General features: G+C 48.4%; 1 protein-coding gene across 23 annotated transcripts in view; it reads left to right on the forward strand.

The window, feature by feature from the left end:
* TTLL5 (tubulin tyrosine ligase like 5) overlaps positions 1 to 15,715 on the forward strand; it is a 215,091-nt gene that overhangs the window by 67 nt on the left and 199,309 nt on the right. For 8 of the 23 annotated variants that reach the window (XR_005225559.2, XM_037900709.2, XM_043549812.1 and 5 more), the window contains exons 1-7: positions 10 to 190; positions 1,273 to 1,436; positions 7,338 to 7,444; positions 11,533 to 11,615; positions 12,354 to 12,460; positions 12,965 to 13,095; positions 13,719 to 13,801. Coding sequence is in view for 22 of the 23 variants with exons in the window: in XM_037900709.2 (XP_037756637.1) it covers positions 1,360 to 1,436; positions 7,338 to 7,444; positions 11,533 to 11,615; positions 12,354 to 12,460; positions 12,965 to 13,095; positions 13,719 to 13,801 (588 nt within the window). In the remaining variant the exon portion in view is untranslated. The other 15 variants (XM_037900717.2, XM_043549805.1, XM_043549811.1 and 12 more) reach the window with 8 other exon arrangements.

Consider the following 15,715-nt stretch of genomic DNA (forward strand, 5'->3'; position numbering starts at 1 on the left):
TGCGCTTGCGTCTGCGCGGCGGGAAGAGCGAAGGGGGGGTGCCGCTGGCGCCTGCGCAGCAGGGAATTAGGGCGGTTGCCTGCCTGTTGGTTGTTGTAGTAACCGGGGAAGCGTCAGGAGGAGGGCGCTGCGGCCGCCGGGGCTGAGTTGCCCGGACCTCAGCCCCCGTCCCCGGAAGATGAGGCTGTAGGTACGGGGGGAAGGCGGGAGGGGCCTGGCGCCATCCCAGGGGCTCTTGGAACTCCCGAGGGTTCCCCGCGGCGGGTGCCGCCCGGCAGCGCGGCGGGCAGCCTGGTATGATCCTGGGCTCGCTAGCCCCGAGGCAGTTGCGTCCGGCGGGGCTGGCTGGCTGTGTGGCGCGCTGCGGGGCCAGGTGCCTCCCCGGAGCGCGGCCGGGCCCCCGAGTGGCAGGTGGGGTCGCGTGGCGTGGGGCGGGGCCGTTGCCTTGGGAAGCCCCTTATCTCAGGCAGCCTGTGGTGTCTCCTGGCCCCTAGGCGTCACCGGGGTGCGGGCCTCTCGGCGCATCCCGGACAGACCCTTCTGGCCGGGCTAACGGGGAGAGTCGGAGGCTCCCGCACGGGTAGTGACCAGAGGGAGGCGGGTCGGCACCGGGCCGCGTGGCGGTCCAGTCCTTCCTTCGTAGGCGGTAAAGCCCGAAGAGACCATCAGAGCCTCTCGTCTGAGCTCCTGTATAAGCCAGGCCAGAGAACTTCCGCCAGTTACCCGTGTGTGGAGCCCCAGGGCTTGTCTGAGGAAAGCATGTCCCTATAAGGAAAGCCTTTGAGGAAGAAAGTGCTGAAGCAGCCAGACCTTTTCAGGCTGGTCTCTGAGTCAGGCGCACAGGAAAGTCACTTTCTCCTCTGGGGTGCTGAATCAGCCCAACGACACTTGGGCAAACTAGCCTGGGACTCCCTGCACTGGAGCTTCCCCTCCCAGGGAAGGTCTCTCAGGGGGATTATCTGTGATGGTAGACAGCCCCAAAGGAGCATCACTGTGACTAAAAGATAGCAGTGCTATATCTCAGGTCAGCGCAGTGCCCCATCTAGTCAAGTGTCCTGGACTAGTGGCTAGAACCTGATGGTTCAGAGGAAATTGCAAGAACTTAGTTATGGAAGTTTCTTCTTGCCTCCTGGCAGCAAGTAGGTTGGTTTATGCCCTGTAGCAGTAGGGTTTGTGTCCCATGTAGATCTGTGTAGCTGTAGTGCTGAGCTGACTTATGTCTCTAGGCTATTCTGCTCAGTCATATACTCATAATCCTGATGATTATTGCAGGTAGCTGCACTGGCTAGATCTACTGATTCTATATGAAAGGGTCTAGGAGACCACTGTGACTGGGCTGCATGAAAACTCCCATAGGAGATGCCAGTTGGGATGGCTCGGGACCTGGAGGAAACTGGCTCGTCCTCGGAGGAGGAAGAGGTGGAAGAAGGGCCAGAGTAAGTGAAAACATACATAGTGCCTGAACCTTAGTTATGCTTCACCTGGAATGTACTGGGGTCTTTGGAGATATTTACTAATCTAGTGTGACAGCTGCATTCTCTCTTCTCCCATCTGTCAAGTCTGTGTGTTGAGGAGGGAAATAGATGGGGTGAGGCTTGGGCTTTTAATCATAAAGAAGGATCAGGGTCACATGGTGTGTTTGGTAGGTGCATAACTCCTTGCTTTGGGAAGCCTAAAAGGCCCCTCTTTCCTGTAGAGAGGGAGCCTCTGGAAGGGGAGGAGGCCTTAGCTGTGATTTCTCTCGCTCCACTCATTTGCTGTCTTCCTATCTATTGCTACATTCTTTCATGACTCACTGGCATCCCCTTCTCACTTGGGGTGGATTCTCTTTGGTGCCATTCAGGGAAATATGGGTAGCCCCTGTTCTGCTGGCTGCATTTGCTTTTGTTTTCACCTGTGGGAGCACAAGGAATTGCAGAGCAGCCTGCTGTATTATGTCTGGCATTTGAGTGCTCTTGCCCCCCATGTTGTATTTAAGCTTAATAGGAGCTATGTTTCTTCCTCTCATCTTTGAGTTCTTGTCAGCACTAACCCCCAGCTTTGTCTAGCACCTCTTTCCATCTCTGCTGCTCCAGGGTTGTCCATTTTCAGAATGGTGTCCTGCTTCCACATTAGCTGAGTTTGCTTTAACAAGCTAGGTTCCCTTGTTTCTCAAAGACCACTCTCAGCATAGCAGGACTCTGAGGGAAAAGCTTCCCCAAGCTGACCATGCAAAGGGCCTCTACCTATTGCTCCAGACAAAATCGAACTGGCCAGTTGTCCTCCAACATCCCAGAGAAGGGGTAGCAGGGCCCAGGTTTGTGTCCTTCAGTCAGACCACAGTTTGTCAATGTCTGCACCAAGTGACCAAGGTCATGGTAGGGATGAATGTGAACAGTTGCTTGGAGAATAGTCTGAGCCCTAGTGGCCTCACTGCAAATCCTCAGGGCAGAGCTTAACCTAAAGCCTCTTCTTGCTGTCTTGGCTCTATTTCCACTTATGTAAGGTGCTAGCCTGTGCTCAGACTTGGTGCTGCTGTACACTGGCCCTGGGTGAGCAATTGAATTCACCTAAGGGTGGGTGGGAGGATTCTGGGGCCAGATAGGAGGGCTCAGCTGTGAATGGTCTGGTTGGATGGGGGAAGGGAGCATAGATGGGGTTTGCCTTTATTTAAGGAAAATAAATGTTTAAATGTTCACATTTGGTCTGATACATTGGATGGTCTATGGGGAAAAATGATCTGTCCTATCCAATGTGGGGAGGGAGCCCATGCAGATTACTACTTTACCTCAGCCTTGAGAAGGTGCCCATACAGGAAGTTTCTTGTGCACCTCTGTCTAGAAATGCAGAAGTGGGGTGGAGGTAGACAGGTACCTCTCTATTCATTTATACCCAAAGGTACAGGCAAGCATATTGAATGACTTTTTTAAAGAGTTTATCACTGGTGAAAAGTCTCAGCCTATTTTAATATTGGGTTGGTGGGCAGGTGAGGGAGGGACCACTAAGCCCAGAACTCAACAGATTCAAAGAATGATAAAAACAGGGATCTAGCTGGGGCACAAGCAGAGAATCCTGTGTAATGCCCACTGCTCTAAAAAGGAGCCCTTGGAGACTGAATCCTTTGTGCCTCACCCACAGTGTGCCTTCCACTGTCCTGGAGAGAATTCAGATTTTATGATTCTTTCAGTTATTGGCCTTTCTCCTGAGATTGTAAAGGTGAAGGGGCGACATTTGAGCTGGTGGTTTTTTGATGTAGACACCTGTTTGGCAGGAATTGCATTGAAGCCAGGGATTTATTTCATATTGGCTGAACCATCTTCTATTGATGAGAGACAAGCTTTTGAGCTTACACAGAGCTCTTCCTCAGGTCAGATCTGAAGAAGACATGTAAGTTCAAAAGCTTGTCTTTCATCAACAGAAGTCTCTCCAATAAAGGATATTACACCACCCATCTTGTCCCTCTAATTCAGGGGTCGGCAACCTTTCAGAAGTGGTGTGCCGAGTCTTCATTTATTCACTCCAATTTAAGGTTTCGCGTTCCAGTAATACATTTTAATTTTTTTAGAGGGTCTCGTTCTATAAGTCTGTAATATATAACCAAACTATTGTTGTATGTAAAAAGGTTTTTAAAATGTTTAAGAAGCTTCATTTAAAATTAAATTAAAATGCAGATCTTATCAGTTTAGTATGATCCTTGCCCTTGCTTTTCCTTGCTGAGTTTTCCAATCTCTGGCACGTATTTGAATATTTTAAGCTGCACACAGGCTTCTGAGTGAACGGTTGTTAACCAGCTCCAAGAGCGACAAAGGACCGATTTCATGTATGAAAATACCTGTTCACACAGGTATGTGGATCCAAATGCTGAAAGCATTGCAAATGCAATTTTCTTCAAACAGTTAAATTTCACTGGCAGGGACGTCCAGCAGATCAGAATAGAGGTCCCATGGTCTCTCTCGGTAGCTTCAAGTGCACTCCGCAGATCTCCAAACTTTGATGCCCACAATTCTCAGCTTTTTAACTGAATGAGCTGCATTTTGAAATCTTCAACACCCATCCACTGAAATACAGACAAATCCAAGTTGCTTTCACTGAACTTTTCAGGTTTAATTAGAAAAGAAAGCACTGGGCCAAATTGCTGGAAATCTTGAAGTCAGTCAGAAAATTCTGAGTCCAGTTTTTGCATGTACATTCTAATCTCAATGTCAAACGCAGTGTGCTGTTCCACGTGGCATGATAGTGATGTAAGCAGCAAATCAGGACTTAAAAATATACCAGAACAGTGGTGCTGGAACAGTTTTTAAGGTGCGGGTGCTGAGCTGTGTTCCCCCTTGCCCCTGTCTGCACCCGTCACGCCAGCTGCTGGCTGAGTGCCCCAGGACCGGGGGCCGGCAGTGGGCTGAGCGGGGCTAGCGCACGGAACCCCAGCTGGCAGGGGACCGGCGGCCAGTACCCCAGGCCAGCAGTGGAGCCTCTGGGACCAGCGTCCAGGACCCAGGCAGTGTGAGTGCCACTGAAAATCAGCTTGCGTGCCGCAGGTTGCCTACCCCTCCTCTAATTTCGTGGGACAAACACAGCTACAATAACACTGCATATTGGCTGAATAGATCTTTGGGTTCCACTATCCACCTGGGTGGGATTTGAAGCAAGGATTGGAGGTGGGAGGCTCTATATCCTACCCAATACACTGAGTCATCATGTACCGTGGAATGAGTTCTACGGTGACCAAGGGTAAGCACTTCCTAATGCAGCCTTGCCCCTGGAACTTTCAATGTCTCCGAGCACACAGTTTGATGATGCAGGCCTAGCAAACTAGCTGGTATGTGCTGCAGCCTTGTCAGCTCAGACCCTGGACTGTAGCCTCACCTAATATAAATGTTGTTTGTTTTGGCTGACCAACATCCCTCTGGCATGTGTCTGAAGAAGCTACCGATAATGCCAAAAATTTTACATATCTGCATGTCTGCCCTTCTGTATGTGTCTTTTTCTCTTCTGAATAATCCATGTAGATCTAAAAGATGTCCTACCCCTTCCCAGGGTCTTTTTTCTGTAACTATTCATGTTTGATTTTCCTTGGCAGTGAGTTATAAGGACTCTGAGCTTTATCCACCTAGACAGGATGATAAATTTTGCCTTCTGTGCTTTTATATTTACACAACAGCTTTCAATAGTTTGTGCTGCATTTCTCTTCAGCTGCTTAAAGTCTTGTCACAGCTCCAGAGGCGTGCCCCCTCTTGGCCACCCACCAGACTGCTGAATCCCTGAATATTTTAATTACTCTCTCTGAACGGAGACCAGCCATTGCCACTGTCTTAGGATCTCTGGGCACACTCTTGGGGTGCAGATCTTCTTTCTAGCACTCCTGCCTGAGAGGTGCAGTCAGGTGGTTCCTTGCCCAGCCCCTAAGCTCAGTGCGGACCCCTCAGACTTACCACCTTTCAGAATTCCAGTTGGGTGGGTGTTCTGGGCCCACAGCTTACCTCTTCAAGGCACATGTAGTACGTATAACATGTTAAATGCAGACACTGTGTACAGGATTCTAAAACACAAGTTTTCCTCTCTACTTTCCCACTCCTTGCAGACAAGTTGGGGAATTATGTTCTCCCAGCTCCAGCTAACCTGCTGAGTATATCTGTCTGGTCAGAGTACACTTGTTTAAAGTTAAGTACTCTCCATTGTCCTTAGTCTGGTGTGGACATTCTATAGGTTGTCAGTCCATGCTTGATATGCATAGAGGAGCATTCTGTGATAAAGTAGTTTTACAACTTCAGTACTGTATCAACCAGGATTCATAAGTTGTACAGACACATTCACCAGACTGTCAACTCTAGCTGCAGGCTTTTCTCTTCCATGTTATGGAACTGGCTACCTCAGTGCAGGTAAAGCAGGCCACTGATCTGCTGATAGAGAAGGTGCTCCATCCTGGTGCTGAGCCTTTGAACACATACAAACTTCAGTGTGTTTGCACTGATAGTCTGGGGCTTTAAGGCAATGTCATGTTGACACTGCATAGTGAGATGTGGCCCGTGCTAGGCAACAACAGGGCACGGTCAGTTTAGCCAATCTTCAAGTTTCTGTTTGGTACAATACAGTTTCTGTTTCCATTCCTGTTTCATAGAATATCAGGGTTGGAAGGGACCTCAGGAGGTCATCTAGTCCAACCCCCTCAAAGCAGGACCGATCCCCACCTCAAGGACCAGGCTCACCTCAAGGACTGAACTCACAACCCTGGGTTTAGTAGGCCAATGCTCAAACCACTGAGTTGTTGCCAGGCTTATCTTGTAGTATTCTGTGTTTAGGTACCTTAACAAAAAATAACTTTTAAAAAATCTGCAAAACCAAAGAGGAAGCAAGACTGAGGTGCAAAAGGGGCTATACCCAAACTACCTAGCTAAGGGTTGGACTGAACTGGGATCAAATTGAACAGATTGCAACTGTTCTCCCCTCTTAATAGGGGCTGCTGATCCCAGTATGCAGTGTGGCGTGGCTGCTTGGCTCAAAATAGATTATTGGATTCTGGCACCTGTAGCCTCCATAGGTGGCCGAGTGGCCATGGACAACCCTGTGGAATTCTGGGCTGCAATTCTACTGTCTTTGACATAAGTTAAAAAGAAAAGGTGCCGATAGCGTCACCTGATGTGTAGAACAATGTGTGATTCTTGTTGCTTGTTTAATTTCTGAGCCCAGGATGCCAGCACAGTGGCCACATAGCACCCTTGGGAGTACATATCTGAAGCCAGGCAGCAGTGAACTGGTATGCAATCCTTATATTGCAGAATGGCTCCTGCTTTGCTTGGGTCAGTGGGGCTAGGAATGTGGATATGGTGCTTGCTGTATTCCTCTGTTCTTGGGTATGGATCTTGCTTTGTGTAGAGATGTGATTCCTGAGACCTTTAGCAGAGAAGTGTGAGGCTCTTCTCGAAGTCATGCAAGTTACTTAACCAGTTATATAAATTAAATATAAAAGCCAAAGGTAAAATGAAGGAAGGAAAGTAGAGATTTCAGGAGCGGTTGTCTGGATTGGCCATGTTTTGGGATTGGTGACAGTTCTTTCTTGTTCTTGGTCAAGCCAATGCTGTCTGGAAAAATCCCACACCTAGAGGCCTGTGTTGTGGAGGGTGACTGTTCTTCCTTGAATGAGACCTGCTTTGTTCTGGATTGGACTGACACAAAAAAGGTGGCTTTGGGTTAGGATTTACTCGTACTTTAAGCATATCACACTTGCAGGCTGGTGTGCAAGCCTGGGACTGTATGACACTGCTATGGGGGGGGACTAACGAGGACCCCTTCATAGTGAGTAATCCACTGTGTATGCATGAGGCTCAGCTGCTCTCATGTTGTTAACCATCTCTCTGTTGCAGGGATCACCCATGCATCATGTGGACTGGTGGCTGCAGGAGGATCCCCATACTGGTATTTCATGCAGAAGCCATTCTGACCAAGGACAGTTACATCCGCCTGATTGGAGGTGGGTGCAGTGAGCTGTGCCAACTCTAGGCCTGCTGCAGTGAGGAGAGGGGCTGGGCAACCTCCAAGCAGGTGCCTTCCTCCTTTCTGAGGTGGGAAAGGAGATGTCAGGAGGGGTTGTCTGGATTGGCCATGTTTTGGGATTGGTCACAATTTTTTTTCTTGTTGCTCAAGCCAGTGCTGGGAGCCACCTGTTTGGAAAACATTCTGCAACTAGAGGGCTGAGTTGAGGAGAGTGGCTGTTCTCCCTTGAATGAGACTGACTTGGTTCTGGACTGGACCTAGTTGCTTCTAAATGGTTCATTGACCTGTGTTTGTATTAGAATCTAGATCGGGGTGGGCAAACTACGACCCACGGGATTGCCACCCCTGTGGCGCCAAGGCAGGCTTCCTGCCTGCACTGGCCACACGTCACTGCTGGAAGTGGCCAGCACCATCTCCTTGCAGCCCCTAAGAGCGGGGTTAGAAGGCCTCATGCACAGCCCTTGCCTGCAGGCACTGCCCCCCTGCAGTCCCCATTGGCTGGGAACGGGGAACCATGGCCAATGGGCACTTCAGGGGAGGTACCCGCGGCAAGGTCAGCGGGTGCAGCCCTCTGTGCACCCCACCCCTTTCAGTCCCACTGCCACCCTGGAGCTGCTCAAGGTAAGCAGCGCCAGGCTAGAGCCTGCATCCCATACCCCAACCCCTTGCCCTGAGCCCCTTGCACACACTGCACCCCTCCTGCGCACCAACCCCTTGCCCTGAGCCCCTTCCTGCATACTGCACTCCCTCCCTCCTGCACCCCAACCCTTCATTCATGCCTGCATGCAATTTCCCCACCCAGATGTGGCCCTGGGGCCAAAAAGTTTGCCCACCTAGATGGTAATTCATGACTGCATAGTCAAGAAGTTAAAAACACACAAACCTGGGCAGTTTTAGTGGGACACATCAGAAATTATGCAAGTGCCCCTTGCTGGCCTAACTGCAGCATTGACCATAACAAACCCTACTAACTTCTTGGTCCATCTCCATTATCAAGACTATTAGCAGAGAAGTAGATGTAAACAAAAGGAAGTCCAATCTCTTGTGATATTGGGGCTGGGAAACCAAAGCATTTTAGCTTCAGCTAGGGAGAGTAAAAAATCACGTAGAAAGGTAGAGCCCTTGTAAATGGTCAGGAATTGCAAGAGTTGATATCCTTGCATTGGGTGCTGGGAGCATTTCTATTGCCAAGACTCAGGTTGTATGTAGAGAATTAGGAAAAAGCTGAATTCCCCTTGGCTTCTTTCACTAAGATGCAGACACTTTCCCCCTCCTATTGATAGATTGATGCTCTAATTGCTTATGTCCAGCCCAGGCAGGAATGCCTATGGCCCTTTTAGGTAGGATAGATAACCTGTGCGGGGAGAACTTTAGGCCCATGTAATCTGTGTCCGAGATCAGTGCTTGTATGCTGGAAGGTGGGGTTGCTCTTACTCTGAGGACCTTATAGTGGTGTGGTGTCCTGTTTGTTTCATAGAAACTGGACATAGACAAGACTAGTCCAACCTGGCTTGTTCTCAAGGGTTTTGTCCAGTCCAGGTTTAAATGTTTTGAGTGGTGAGGCACCTACCCCTGCCCTCTGGAGACCAGTTCTCAGCAGTATGAACAAGTTCCCTGAGATTCAATCTACTTTTCTGCACTTGGTTTGCTTCCTTGTTTCTAGCTTGAACTAACCTATGCAATTCCTCAGCCTCATGCTAATTCTGCTGTATGTTGGTTTGTCAATCCATTATTCCAGCCCCATGATGATTTCTTTTGTTGCTGAACTCCCTTAAATTAATAGGTCCACACAAATTACATTGTTGTCTCCTCTATCCACTAATCTTTTAATTGTTAGTTCTTTATTTCTGATACTTCCAATGCTGCTTACTGCTCTTGGTTCTGTGATTCGCTGTGGATACTGATTTTTTTTCTCTCTCTCAAACTTTGTACTGTTTTACTCACCCCAGTCCTCCTGCTCCTTGCATTTGTACAGACTCAAAGTCCAATGCTGCTCCCTTTGCTCATGTCTCATTCATTAGATGACTGTGTAGTGTGGGCATTAGATCACTGCTATGGTGTGAGCATTCAAGTTCTGGGACCGGTGCCACATCCACAGCTGTGCATGTTAATGTGGGGCCTGTGGCATGAACCAAACAGTCTTGGCTGCATGGACTTGTTTTGAGGTGTGCAGAAGATATTAGGATAACACTCTGGAGTGTTGCGAAAGAGCCCATGAAGAGACCTGTAAAGAAATCAGGGGTTTGTTCAGAATCAAATATCTGAAAAGTCTGTGAACAGATGGTATCTCAGGCCATAAGAGACTGGACTGACTAAAGGCAGAAATTTGACCACTGAGGGATTGGTATAATCCACTGCTGCATCACTGTGTGCTGTTCTACTCAGAGTTGCACAGGGATCTTGTGTAACCCTGTGCTTTGCCAAGTGCTATTGCATCTAGAGACTCATCAGGGATGTAGTATAACTGCAGGTTGCAAAGTGCTACTCCAAGACTCTACCTAACATCCTGTGTGGATGCCAGCACCACTCCGGAGCCTGGTGGCACTGTTACATCATCCAGAACCGGCTGATGAAAGTCATTCAGCCGTCCCTGGGGAAGATCACCATCAACTCTGCCATCCCCAGAACAGACAGCCAACTGTGACCTGACATAGTCATGATGATGCAGAAAAGAAGGCGGTCCTCATGGTGGACGTAATGGTGCCATTTGAAAACAAGTGACCCACCTTCTATGAGGTCTGGGCTCGGAAGGTGCTGAAATATACCCCGCTGGCTTATGATGTCCAACACCATCAGGTGGTCCAGAGACATGTACACGGAGCACATCATGGGACATCGTCAGTACCAGGTCAAGTAATCAAGAATGCCAGTCAGGGAAATAACCCGCTTCCTCCCCTGATGAACCAAGGGATGCACCCCACCCATGTACTTATTCACTCCACCAGTATTGACTTGGACTCTAAATACATTCTGTGGGTGGTGTACCTGAGACCACTTATCCACTAAAAAGAAAAGGAGTACTTGTGGCACCTTAGAGACTAACCAATTTATTTGAGCATGAGCTTTTGTGAGCTACAGCTCACTTCATCGGATGCATACTGTGGAAACTGCAGAAGACATTATATACACAGAGACCATGAAACAATACCTCCTCCCACCCCACTCTCCTGCTGGTAATAGCTTATCTAAAGTGATCATCAAGTTGGGCCATTTCCAGCACAAATCCAGGTTTTCTCACCCTCCGCCCCCCCCCCCCTTATCAAGGTGGGCCATTTCCTGCACAAATCCAGGTTCCCTCACCCCCCTCCAAAAACCACACGCACAAACTCACTCTCCTGCTGGTAATAGCCTATTACCCACCTTGATTATCATACACATTGTGAAGAGAGTGGTCACTTTGGATGGGCTATTACCAGCAGGAGAGTGAGTTTGTGGGGGGGAGGGGGGGGGCAGAGGGTGAGAACCTGGATTTGTGCTGGAAATGGCCCAACTTGATGATCACTTTAGATAAGCTATTACCAGCAGGAGAGTGGGGTGGGAGGAGGTATTGTTTCATGGTCTCTGTGTATATAATGTCTTCTGCAGTTTCCACAGTATGCATCCGATGAAGTGAGCTGTAGCTCACAAAAGCTCATGCTCAAATAAATTGGTTAGTCTCTAAGGTGCCACAAGTACTCCTTTTCTTTTTGCGAATACAGACTAACATGGCTGTTACTCTGAAACCTGTCACTTATCCACTGACACTTTAAAAACTCCCGCACTCCAATCTGGGTCTGTGCTGGTTATGTACTGTGTATGTATCCTGTGAACCTTGTAACCAATACTTGTAATCCCTCATAACTTGAGCCTGGCCCCAGGTGTACAGTACCTTCCCTCTTAATTTGTGTAAATTTGCTTTTAAACATTAGCTTTAATAAAATTTATAACTGCAGTGTGCAAAGTGCAATGGCACTCTTCTCCATCTTGAAGCGGTGCAGGGTTCATGTATCTTGCTTTGCTATTATTCGATACTCAGGCTGTTGGTACCTCAGATGCTGTCACTAACTCCATCTCTTGCCTTCACAGAGCGTTACCGCTTGTCCTATAAGATTGTGAAAACAGACAGCCGCCTGGTGCGCAGCATGCTGGCTGCCCATGGATTCCATGAGGTGTGTGCATCAGATCTCAAGGATATTGAGAGCCACTGAGTTTGGACACATGCTGCAAAGGTTGAAATTCTGGGCTTCTTTCCAAACCGGATATAGCACGTGATCCTGGGCCTGTGGTGCTTTTAAACTTCAGCCAGTTTATCAGGGAGCGCTGCACAATTCTACCATTCTGCAGCAGTGCTCTTTGTTCTCTCATTGTAAACCCAGTTTTTGAAGCATTCTTAGCTGGAAGAATACAGGTTGATATTTTTTTTCCTTTTGGAGCCTCACTTCATACCCTAAGATAGCAGGCAGGAGCATGTGTGGTGGTGCCTTATAATGCTTATCATTCTCTAGCATCTATCAGGTTCCATATCAGCACCCTGTGTACAGTCCAGGATATTTCAGCAGGTACCTGTGAATGTTGAGTTCTTTTGTTTAAGACATGGATTAAGGTTCAATCTCCCAGGATTGTTGAGGGACTTCAGAACGCTTTAAAAATGGATTTAGACTGCCTATGAAAATAGCTTTTTCCCAACAGCTGTATCTAGCGTTGGGATGTGACTTAATAGCTCCTAGCAACACTGCAACATCTTGGGGTAGGAATATTTCAAACTGTAGTGGGACCAATCCATGAGTGGGTAGATGGGACTCTTAAGCTAGAAACTTCCCAGGTCCCTCAAAGTAGAGGGCAGAGTGCTTATTACTAGTGGTGGTATGGTCTGGCTCATCTGCTCCTGGGCTTTGTCCCATCCCCAGGTACACCCCAACAGCAGTGATTATAACCTCATGTGGACAGGATCCCACCTGAAGCCCTACCTGCTGCGCACCCTCTCAGATATTCAGAAAGTCAACCACTTCCCCAGGTTAGTGAATTTGTTCAGCAAAGCTCTTGTGTCTGGAGGGGACTGAAGATCAATGTCTCTAAATAACGTGTGGGGTGGGTAATACACAGGTCCCAGAGCATCAGGACTGAGCCACACATTCTCTCATTCCTATCTGGCAATAAGAAGACAGTACTTGCCTTTCTAGCCCAGGTATTGGGGGGTGTCATTTTATTTGATATACAATTGAAAGGGGTTGGGTGGGTTGTTTGTCCATGTCACTAAAATGGCAGTTCTGGTCAGTCTCTGCCTTGGGAGGCCTATGACAGGAATAGCATGAGTTGCTGCAGATGAGGATTGAGGGGTATTGGCAAAGCTAAAGGGAGACCCTGGACTGGAATAGAAGGGGATGCTGCAGGTTGGGACTGCAGTTTCTCTGGCAGAGCTGAGAGCCCTAATAACTAAACTCTCAGTGTTAGGACACTGTTGTGTGTTGCTGAGGGACACTTCATGGAGAAGACATAGCTGCTGCTTTTGTAATTTCAGGTCATATGAACTGACTCGGAAAGACAGGTTGTACAAGAATGTTAATCGCATGCAGTACACCCACGGGTTCAAGACATTCCACATCTTACCTCAGACCTTCATCCTGCCTGCAGAGTACCAGGAGTTCTGCAGTAAGTGACTGGCTGGCAATGCCCAGCCCCTGAGCAGCAGCCAGGGAGTAAGTAGGTGTATGTGGGGGATTATGCTTATTCAGTTTTGTGCTTGGGGCCCCTGAGAGAAACCACTCAGCTTGTGTTGTGAACAACAACAATTGGAGGGAAGGGAGGCTAGAATAACACTATCTGAAACAGGTTTTTTTGGCTTAGGAAAGTTGCTTACCCCATAGCCTCAGTGTGAGAGCTGAGCCCTTCAGCATTATTAGTTGCAGAAGAAAGAAATCCTAGTGCCGGAGGGCTAATGGGTCTGAGCATCAGAGAGCTTATCCTTAAGAATTTCTGTAGGCCAACACCATAGCATCTCTGGCCAACATCTGGGAATGCTAGGGGGAGGCACCAGGAGAAATACCAGACCGAGAAGAGAAGCCAGTTTCCAACTTAAGCAATAACAGACCTACTGAGGGCACTTGGGGCTTTCTGACACCATAGGGAAAAGCAGGAAAAAAGTGAAGGAATTGTCCACATTCTTGCTAGAACTGTTAGAAGCCCTGTAAGAGCCCCTCCTGTGGGGAACACCCTGGCAGCCATTACAAAAAGTTGGAAGACATTTCGGATTCATGTTTCTCTCTCTTGACTAGGTTCTTATTCAAAGGACAGGGGTCCCTGGATAGTAAAACCTGTGGCCTCTTCCAGGGGGCGAGGCGTCTACCTGATCAACAATGTAAGTGTTTAGCAGAATGCTGACCTTCCCCAGATGATGATGCATTCCATTCCCTCCCCTCCCACTGTCACCTTTAGCAAGTGCCATGGTAATCTCACCAGCAGGTGGCACTGCTGTCAGTTTCAGCACCATTATGTATCTGGTAGGTGATCAGCACCCCCAAGCAGCTGGCATGCCCCACAGCATCCTGTTTTTCCATGATTCATGTCCTGCAACATATACCTTTTAAGTCTCAGATGCAGCAGTAACCAGAAGACTGTTCTGATGCAACATGAATAGCTGTGCAGCTGCATCCTGGGCTTCCCTAATGGTGCAGGCTGCCTTGGGGAAGACTCCCAGAAAGCTGAGTGCAGATCCCAGGCTGTCTGACATGGAGAGCTGAATCCCATATTCATCATTGCCTTCACTGGCCCTGAGTTGTCTTTTCCCATGGCTGTTTGATCGCCCCAATTAGTTGAATAACTTTCAGCAAAATGAAATCCCCCAGTGGCAGGGAGAGGCCTTTGTTCTGGGATTCATGGTGCCAATGGTGCCAGGCCTCTGAGGGCTGATGCTCTGAGCACAGTGTGCTGGCTGTAGTAGTTGCCTTGCCCTTTGCATGCTGCGCAGAGGATCAGTTTCTCACTGAGTCTCAACTGGAGCTGAGAGGGGTTGAGGGGATTCCGAGCCCTAGGGACTAACAGGCAAATGTTCCTGGCATACTACCAAGCTGGTTGCTGAGTCACTTTGTGTTCATTTACTCCCTCCTCTGTCCCTGCAGTGAAGGGGCCAGGTTGCCTCATCTGTCCTCTACCTGGATCCTTTCCCATGGAATAAGGGAGCAGCTAGCCAAGTGCATGAAGTAACTCTTTCCAGAGCTGCACTCCGCTTTGCTCTTTGTTTGAAGGAGAGGGAGTGCGTGCTCAAGTGATGGGCAGGTAGCCATGAACTGAGGAAAGGGCCCTCCTGGGATCTCTTTGTATATCTATTCCAGTAGTATGTCAGCTGTTTTGGCCCAAAGATTTCACTTTTCTTAGTGTGACCTCCACACAGAGTGTTTTCTAGAATCTATTCATGGAAAGTGGTTTTTTAAAAAAAATAAAAATCCTCAACTATTTCTCTGATCCAGAGTAAAACAGGCTGCCATTTTTGAGACATACCAAGAGAGCCTGAGCTCTGACTCTTTAGTTAGCCTAGATTGCTCCTGCTCAAGCCAAGGGAAATGTGGATCTCCAGACACAAGTGAGTGAAAGACAGGGAGGTGGATTAGAGTTGGCTCCTTCACAAACTGGGACAAGAATCTGTTAACCAATCTGAACCATTTTTAGTGGCAAGGGGCAGAAAGGGATTTACAGACAGTGAAGAGTAAAAGTCTCCTGAAGAGGTTGCTGCTGCCTGCAAGTTGCACAGCTTCCCTTCCCAATCAGTGACCTGTGCCTGTGATGCTGAAGAGCGTATCTGGTTGCCCAGGGCTTTGTTGTGTATTTGTCATAGAACTATGATGGAGCTTCCTATCCTGAGCTCCCATGTCAGTACAGCAGCATCACTGCTGTCTGACACTGGGATAAGGGGATCTTAGCTAGGCAGGGTGAGTAGCTGGGTAACAGCCCTGGATCTGGCCACAGAGATTGAAGGTGTGAGGAGGTCATCTCCCCCACTCTTGGCTCTGCTCCTTCCATATGCTGGAGACCCTCAAAATTAAGATCTTGGCCCAGGATTTAGTCCTTCTGTTCTGGATCTGCCTCCACCAATAGCCAGTCCTGGATGCCTGAGAAGAAAGTAAGCCCCCTAATCCTGTGCTTGGTCAATATACCTAACATCAGAGTAGTAGGAAGTCAATGACTCTCATTTGAGACTTCCAGCCCCTAACTTGTTGTGCATAATCACTGTGGAGCGGTTAAAGAGCTATTGAGACCAATTCAGGAGGACACATGT

This window comes from Chelonia mydas, chromosome 6 (assembly GCF_015237465.2).
Source record: "Chelonia mydas isolate rCheMyd1 chromosome 6, rCheMyd1.pri.v2, whole genome shotgun sequence".
NCBI classification, from domain to species: Eukaryota; Metazoa; Chordata; order Testudines; family Cheloniidae; genus Chelonia; species Chelonia mydas.